The sequence below is a fragment of the Microtus ochrogaster genome, chromosome 1 (genome assembly GCF_000317375.1).
Source record: "Microtus ochrogaster isolate Prairie Vole_2 chromosome 1, MicOch1.0, whole genome shotgun sequence".
NCBI classification, from domain to species: domain Eukaryota; kingdom Metazoa; phylum Chordata; class Mammalia; order Rodentia; family Cricetidae; genus Microtus; species Microtus ochrogaster.
The window spans coordinates 23,898,689-23,907,258 of record NC_022009.1 but is presented as its reverse complement, the minus strand read 5'-3'; the positions used below and the strand labels follow the sequence as shown (position 1 = coordinate 23,907,258).

Genomic DNA, 8,570 nt, shown 5'->3' with positions numbered 1-8,570 from the left:
AAGTGCTAGGATTAAAGGTGTGCGCCACCACTGTCAGACTGAGGGTACAGGGGACCAGCTCTGGGTCTATGTTGTTGCATTGCCAGGAGCTCCATGGCAGAGCTTTGTGGGACAGGGGGCCGGCTCATGAGATGATGTTCACGTCCATATTTTGTCACTACTAGAGGATAGACATTTGGAGGAAAGTGACAATAGGACCTGGAGCAAGGTGACAGGGGTCCATAGAAAGGAAAAGCAAAAGTAGGACTCATTTCCAGTGGAAGGCGGGGCACCAGAGTGAGAGCAGAAAGAACTGTCTTGTGGCCCTGCCCTGTCATGGTTAATCTGTTAAGTGATCTAAACTAGAAAGGATGTGTGCGAAATGCATGCTAAGCAGCAGTGTGCGTGTAAAATGCACAATTCGAGGCCACCTTTAATCTTTAACCTGGGGGTGGCAGGGACAGCAGTTACAGCCTTTGTAATCCAGGTACCCGGGTCCTTGGGAATAGCTGGATTTGTTTCCAGCTCTGACTGTTGGAGGTGGGGCTAGAGATTCTTACGCCACGCATGCTCCCCCAGCTTCAATGAATGGGTTTTCTTTCTCTTTTAGACAATCTCAAGCAGGTTAAGCAAGCTCAGCCATGTGGTGTTTCTTCCCAGAGCCTCAGTTTCCTCGTGTGAGGTCATCTCTCGGCTCCGTTTCACTCTGAATGAATTTTGTCATGTCTGGAGATGATTTGCCTGGGTACTTTCTGGGAGGTAGAGGCAAGACTCTATAATCTTATGATTTTCTAAGATGTTGCCATGGGAGATGAATAGATGCTTTCTCTGACTCATGCCGTGGAGAAGGATGCTGTCTTTTCAATTCTGTATCATTCATGCAACTATCAGCCTAAGCATTATCTTTGTCTTTTGTCTTAGATGCATTTATATCTTTTCTTTTTTTTCAAGATAGGGTTTCTCTGTGTAGCTTTGGAGCCTGTCCTGGAACTTGCTCTGTAGAACAGGCTGGCCTCAAACTCACAGAGATCTACCTGTCTCTGCCTCCCGAGTGCTGGGATTAAAGGTGTGCACCACCACCACTCGGCCTGTGGCTTGTTTTTATCAGCCAAGGGAAGTGCTAAGACAAACGCACACTTCCCCAGCAGCAAGAATACCCAGTGATTTGGGCTTTCTTTTCTGGTCGCCACCTGTAGATTTTGTTCATTATGAAATTTCAAAGGTGTTCTGCATTGAAAGAACTCACATGCCACAGGTATCAATGTCAGACACACAGTAGGGCTCTGGCTATCCAAGGGGGCCCAGAGAGAATACCTGGGTCCCATCTCTCCCTTACAGAACAGGGCTAACATGGAGGCATCCTGGGGGACTTGTGTTTTCAACAAGCTTAAAGACAAATGCCTTCAGAGACTAGGATGGGAGCGCAGATGGTTCTAGAAGAACAGCCGTGGCCCAGGCACCATGGCAAAGTAGTTCAGGTCATGGAGAAAGTAGGTGTCTGTGGTGTGGCTGGGGCAGGAGGCTCTGAAGCCCCCGTGACCTGCTAAAAGAGGAAGCCACTGTGTGGCTCTTACTGATTTTTGCATTCAGGAATGCAAGTCCAGCTTGATTATATCTTATCATTTCTCAGGACAGTAGAGAATCTGGAAATCTCTATGAAATTTCCCAACTTGTAATACAGACTTAAAATGTTTATGGGCTTCCTCCACAACACGTTTAAACATTGGCTGAACAACACATCGAATTCATTTCAAGGTTAATCCATGTAATGTTTGAGACCATCCAGGCAGGGCTTTCTCAAGCTCCCAGAGCCCTTGAAGCCACGGTACCTTTCTCAGAAAAAGGATAAACTTTGCTTCCCTATCCAAGCTCCATACTGGAAACATCTAGAAAACTTGGGGAAACTGCTATGGACACTCTCAGTGCGGTCAGTCTCTGGGTAATGGGGTTCACTGGTTTAAACACTCTCCAAGTGACCCCGTTGCTCATATCAGTCCTCCATTGGCTCCCAGAAACGAGGTGCCAGAGCCAATACCCACCTATCGGAAGGCATTTTAAGAGGTCGTTAACTACACATACATTTCCTGGTTGTCCATGGACACTGTGCATGCATTTCCTGGGTTGTGTGCTATTCTTCCTTCCCAACGCGAAGCAGACACAAAAGAGCGTCTGTCACTATGCGGTGTTCCAAGAAATGGAAACAGATGAAAACAATGTCCTTTATGGAGGTGACTTGTGCCCTCTTGACCGTCAAAGGCAGAGGTGGGGACTAAAGGGTCCTGGTCATCGAATCTAAGGCAATGCTAGGGTGCCAGGGCCATTTTGAGGAATCCCATCCTAGCTGCTGCTGAAACTACTACTATCTTTCCATTGGGAAATCGCCCAGGCTCACTCTTTCAGGGTCTCAGATTCAATAAATGGAGTGCCGTCAAATCCTACCTGGGTTCAAATCTCACCTCTGCCACCTACTGCTTGAGTGACCATGGAAAACCACTTAGCTTTTCCAATGTTCCATTTTCCCATGGGTAGAATGATACATTTTTATATGTTCTCTTTATTTTCAAGTACTGTCAGAGGAGCTACATAAAATGCAAGGTGGTATATTACATCTTTTGCGTATTTACTTATATGATTCATTCCATTAATTATTTTAAGCTGTTTTTTGTTTGTTTTGAAATAGGGTCTTACTAAGTAGCTCTTACTATATATTAGCCCTGGACTCTTAAAACTTCCTTATTAGATTTATTAATGTGTGTATGAGGGTACCCATGTATGCTTGCACTTGAGTTGAGGCCAGATGAAAACTTTTTGTAGTCTGTTATATTCCAGTGTGGGTCCTGGGCATCAAACTCAGGTCATTGCACTTGGCAACAAGCACCCTTACTCACGAAGCCATTTTACCAGCCCATGGTCCCAGGCATTTTTTTAAAAAAATGTTTTTTTTTTATTTTATGTACATGGGTGTTTTCCCTGGTTGTATGTCTATAGCATATGTGTACCTGGTACCCTCAGAGGCCCGAAGGGGGTGTCATATCCCCTAGAACTGGAGTTACAGATGATTGTGAGCCTCCATGTGAGTACTGGGAATTGAACCCAGGTCCTCTGGAGGGGCAGCCAGTGCTATTACCACTGAACCATCTTTCCAGTTCTAACCTCAGGATCTTGATTCCCCAGCCTCCACCCCCCAAGTGCTTCCCATTTCTTCTTGATTTGCCTTACAATTTTCACTAAGAGGGGCTTGTGACGGGGTATAGGAGCCTGAGTGACCGAGTGGACGCTAGCAAGGACAGTCATCCTGAGGACTCTGTTAGGGCATCACCTTCCCTGTTCCCTGACTGCCCACTGCCTCCGCCCCACTCTGACCCCTTTCTCCTTAGCCACCACATCCTGCTTTCTTCCCTCCTTTTATACCTGGGTGCACACTGCTCTGACTTCTGCTCTCCTACCAGCCACTGCAGAGGCCAGATGGGTGCCATCCTCTCCCAGACCAACTCTCAATCATTGAATGGGTCACCCGCCCAAGTGCTTGTCCGCATCCAGAGTTACAAACCTGCCAACTTACGTTTGAAATTGCTGGGGAGACAGCTCCATTATGACATGTTTAAGCAATTAGGAATGTGTGCTGCTCTTGCAGAGGGCCTTAGTTCAGGTCTCAGCACCCACCTCAGATGGCTTGCAACCACCTCTAACTCTAACTCCAGGGGACCCAGTGCCCTCTTCTGGCCTCTTTGGGCACTGCATGCATGTGTACAAACCCTCCACACAGATCCACAGAAGTACACATGATTGAAACTTGAAATAAAATGTTTTTTAAACGTGTGTTTTTCATGTGAGAAGCTCCGGGTTCTACTTCTGGCTGTCCTGTATACATACCCATACGAGAATTGCCATCACCGACTCCTCTCTCTCTGGTCCTATTTAGACTGGCTTAGAGAATAACTGGCAGTCTTTGTTTCTTCAAGGCTAATTATTAAGCAGGGCTTCGTTAGCTGGTATTCACACATTTCTTTCCTACATCTGTTCCATTAATTTTCCTCTACACGAATGTCAGGCCTACCAGATGGCAATTTCCAGAAACACCCACTCATCCTTTCCTAAAGCCCAGGAGTGTGCTTGCTGGTTTCAGGCCTCAGATCTGCCCTGCCTTGCCCGTGACTCCTAACCCACCCCTGGGGGTGCTTACCCACTCATTCCAGCCATGTCCATTATGTGTGGAATCTGGGTCTGGGAGCTCGAATTTCGAGTCCTTTGTCACCCTTTGTGTAGACAGATTTCTCTGGTGTCAACCTTCTCAGACCTTGATGTTTTAAAGGACGCAGGGGCGAGGAGAAGATGGAGGCTTCCACTTTCCTTTGTCTGGCTTGGAACTGTGGAGAGTATCTGCTGCCTTCTGGCTGATGGACAGGGATGAAGAGAACGGCAGGGTGACACGGGCTGGCATAGAACATGCTAGCAGGGGTGACAGAGACCCTCTGTGCTGGCTAATTTTATGTCAGCATGACACAAACTGGAGTCATCAGAGAGGAGGGAACATTAACCGAGAAAATACCTTCATAAAATTCAGCTGTCGGCATGCCCGTAGGGAATTTTCATAATTAGTGATCAGTGGAGAAGGGCCCAGTCCACTGTGGGTGGTGCCATCCCTCTTGGTTCTAGGTTCCATAAGAAAGCAGGCAGAGCGAGCCATGGGAGCAAGCCAGTGAGCAGCACCCCTCCATGGCCTTTGCATCAGCTCCTTCCTGCAGGTTCCTTTTCTGTTTGCATTCCTGTCCTTCAGTGATGGACTATGGATGTGGAAGCATAAGCCAAACAAAATTCTTTCTCCCCAAATTGCTTTTGATCACGGTGTCTCATCACAGAAATATTAAACCATAAAGAGAAAATAGTTGAGACAGATAGCTCTTTTGATTTGAAATATATCACCCCCGCTGCCCAGACTTGAGATATGGCCTTTTTACCATAGAAACTGACCTCTATTTAGGTCTAAGCCACAGCATCGATTCAAACACTTTCTGTAACTCCCTATTACCAGTAGGATGAAGTTTGGGCTCTCCGTTTGACACGCTGTGTCCCTCCAGCCTGATGTCTCAACCTTCTTTCTCTTTGCTTCAGCTTGCAGTTGCGGGTCTCCCAGCCACTCTGGTCTGACTCTGCCTCTAGTCGTTCCTCTGTGTAAAACCCCGTTGTCCTCCTGCACTGTCCTCCTGCAGGGTACAGATTGCTGTACTAATTACATGACCCATTTGATCCTTCCTCATTTCTTCCTGCCATTCCTCTGCATCACCAAAGGTCCTGTGATGTGGGTCCATGCCACTCGAAGGTAGGGACTGTGGCTTCCGTCATCAGCATCACACCTGGCTCATAGTATTTATTTTGCATGTTTTATTTTTAAAAGATTTGTGTGTGTGTGTGTGTGTGTGTGTGTGTGTGTGTGTGTGTGGTGTCTTGGTCTGGGTCTGGCTGTCTGTATGCCTGAGGAGGCCAGAAGAGGGTATCGGATCCATTGCAGCCAGAGTTACAACTAACTGGTTGCAAGTTGCCTAACATGGGTGCTGGGAATTGAACTTGGGTCCTGTGGAAGAGCAGCAGGTGCTCTTACCCACTGAACCCTCTCTCCAGCTTAAGAAATGAATGACTACCTAGTGAAAAAGAACATGAATGAATCAGCTAGCTCTAAGATAACTAAATGACTAACTTCTATCTTCCCAGAATCTGTTTTGAAGTGATTTATTGATTATTTTGTTTCTGAAACTTAGCCAGGGCTGGGAACTTGCTCCATAGCCCAGGTTGGTCTTAAACTCAAGATCCTCCTGCCTCAGGCCCCCAAGTGCTGATATTATGGGCTGGGCTGCCAGGCCTGGCTGAGAATCTGTATTTTTGTAAGATTAAGAAAATTAGTTTGGAGAGCTTAGCAGTTTGGAGCTAGCTAGACAGAGAGAGCAGAGCTGGAGAGATGGCTCAGCAGCTAAGGTCACTGATACTGAAGGCCAGGGTTCAGTTCCTACCATCTGTGTCGGGTAGCTCATAATTGTCTGGAGCTCCAGTTCCAGAGGATCCAACACCCTCTTCTGGCCTCTGTGGGCACTGCACACATGTGGTGCATATACATACACTTTGGTCCACACTCATAAACATAAAATAAATAGATCTTTTTTTTAAAGACTGTGTGCAAAGGGGACAGTTGCACCTGACTGCCCAGTCTCAGGTACATGTTCTGAAGCTCCAAGGTCTCCTTACTCAGGACTCTGTCTGACTCTAGGGTCACCAGAAATCTTCCTTAAGACCTCAAGCCTCTAGGGAGCTCATTAACAGGACTGTGGCCACTTGGTGTGTGTCTGCTGGCAACACACCGGGCCCTCACTCACTGTGCCTCTCCCCCTTGCTTTCCCCTCTAGATGAGCTGGGTGTCTGCCCCAAAGGGATTACCTCTAAGGTTTTTCGCTTCAACGTGTCCTCAGTGGAGAAAAATGGAACCAATCTGTTCCGGGCCGAGTTCCGGGTCTTGCGGGTGCCCAACCCCAGCTCCAAGCGCCCCGAGCAGAGAATCGAGCTCTTCCAGGTACCTGTTCCAGCTGGAATCCACACACTAGAAGTCAGCCTCTTCCATGTCTGGCCTCCGCTGAGCATGGGGTTTGACTGACCTGGTCTGGAGCTGACAGAACCTCTGTCGTTAAGAGGGCTGAGTTACCTGAGGTGCACAAAGGGCGCAGTGTTCAGAAGCCTTTAGTCACCCCTGGCTTGGCTCGCCAGTCCTGGGCACTGGGCACTGTGACCTATCCCTGCTACTCGGTCCTGGCCTCAGATACTCACTCTTTCCTCTGCCTCCTTAGATCCTGCGACCCGATGAGCACATCGCAAAGCAGCGCTATATCGGTGGCAAGAATCTGCCCACCAGGGGCACTGCTGAGTGGCTGTCGTTTGACGTCACTGACACCGTGCGTGAGTGGCTGCTGCGGAGAGGTGGGTAAACTCTTAGCAGGAACCTTTCAGAATCAACCTCAGGTCACTTCTGCCTCCTGAGAGGGGAGAGGAGAGAACTATGGGAGCCATATATCTGGTTCAAAGTCTAGCTTTCTTCAGCCTCTGTTCTCTCCTCCATTGTTAAATGCTAGCACTGAGTCTGGCCCTAGGGACTCAGCAGCGAGTGCTCAGATTTCATGGGGCTTTCGTTCTGGTGGCAGAGACACATGGTAAGCCAGTGAGCATATTGATAAGATGGAGTATCAGTCCATGACAATGCACTGGAAACTAAAGAATCCAGATGATAATGGTTGGGTGCTCCAACACTGATGGCTTCGAGGAGGTCTCATGAGGAGGGGAGTCTGACATTGCAATCCGAGTTGTGTAGCAGCAGGCTGCTTGCTTGTTTCCCGGCTTCTCAGAATCCCGAAATAATCACACAGAAACTGTATTATATAAAACACTGCTTAGCCCATTAGCTATAACTTCTTATTGGTTAATTCTTCTATCTTAATTTAACCCATATCCACTAATCTGTGTATTGCCACGTGGCTGTGGCTTACTGGGTAAATTTCCCAGTGTCTGTCTCTGATGGACTACATGGCTTCTCTCTGACTCCACCCTTCTTTCTCCCAGCATTCAGTTTAGTTTTCCCCTCCTAGCTAAGCTCTGCCCTGCTATAGGTCCAAAGCAGTTTCTTTATTCATTAATGGTAATCACAGCACACAGAGGGAAATCCCACATCAAGCTAGCCCTTTAAGGTCAGGAGGCCAGGCTAAAGGGAGATCTAAGCAAAAGAAACAGTTAAGGCCTAGGCCCCTGGATGGAACCTGGCTTGATTTGTTGTAGCAGCAGAGAACAGACTGGTACATTGTGAGCCGAGGACATGTGGTTTCCTTTCAGACCACTGGAAGGTTTGGGGCTTCCTCCAAGTGTGTTGAATGCTATAAGCAAGGTGTGCATGTGGGTGCAATGATGTGACTTACCCCTTTAAACAAAAGCCCTCTGGTTACTGGGAAGTGAAGGGAAAAGGCAAGGAAAACACTTAGGGAGCCTTGTAGCAGCCTGGACGAGGGTGGCAGGGGCTTGGACAGAGGTAGTACACAGATTCATCTGTAACTTGGAGGTTGAGACAATAGGCTAGTATTAGGTATGCTGTCTGAAGGCACAAGAACAATGTCTGATGAATGTCCAGGTGGTATCGTCAGCTGTTGGAGGAAGGAAGACTAGAAGAAGAGACTTGGGGCAGGTTCTGTGTAGGCCAATTGAGTTTCAAAGGCCCAGTGTCACTGAATTCTATAACACATATGTCAAATGTCACATGTCCCAATACCAACCCAGCTCACTGTGTCTCCTCATCTGGAAAATGGAGTATGCTTCCACCCTGCAGGCTTCCCAGAGCTGCTGTCAGGGTCACATGTATTAGAGAGAGCTTTGTGGGCTTCGATGCACTTTGTAAGAATGAGCTTTCACTGTGCTGGACAAAGAAGCTGAGGTTCAGAGTGAGTAAACTCCTCCACTGAGCTAATCCAGCCTGGAGTAGAATTTTTGTTCCCCCTTGAGTAATAATAGTCTGGTGTCTCCCGATGCCATGTTGGTACCTCCTGCTCTGACAGCTTAGTGGTGGTGGA

The 8,570-nt window shown here is 47.8% G+C and overlaps 1 protein-coding gene across 1 annotated transcript in view; it reads left to right on the top strand.

Annotated features, from left to right (window-relative positions):
• Tgfb3 (transforming growth factor beta 3) overlaps positions 1 to 8,570 on the top strand; it is a 23,571-nt gene that overhangs the window by 2,912 nt on the left and 12,089 nt on the right. Inside the window, exons 2-3 of the mRNA XM_005343379.2 lie at positions 6,375 to 6,538; positions 6,810 to 6,939. Of these exons, the coding sequence (XP_005343436.1) occupies positions 6,375 to 6,538; positions 6,810 to 6,939 (294 nt within the window). The remainder of the gene's footprint in view (positions 1 to 6,374; positions 6,539 to 6,809; positions 6,940 to 8,570) is intronic.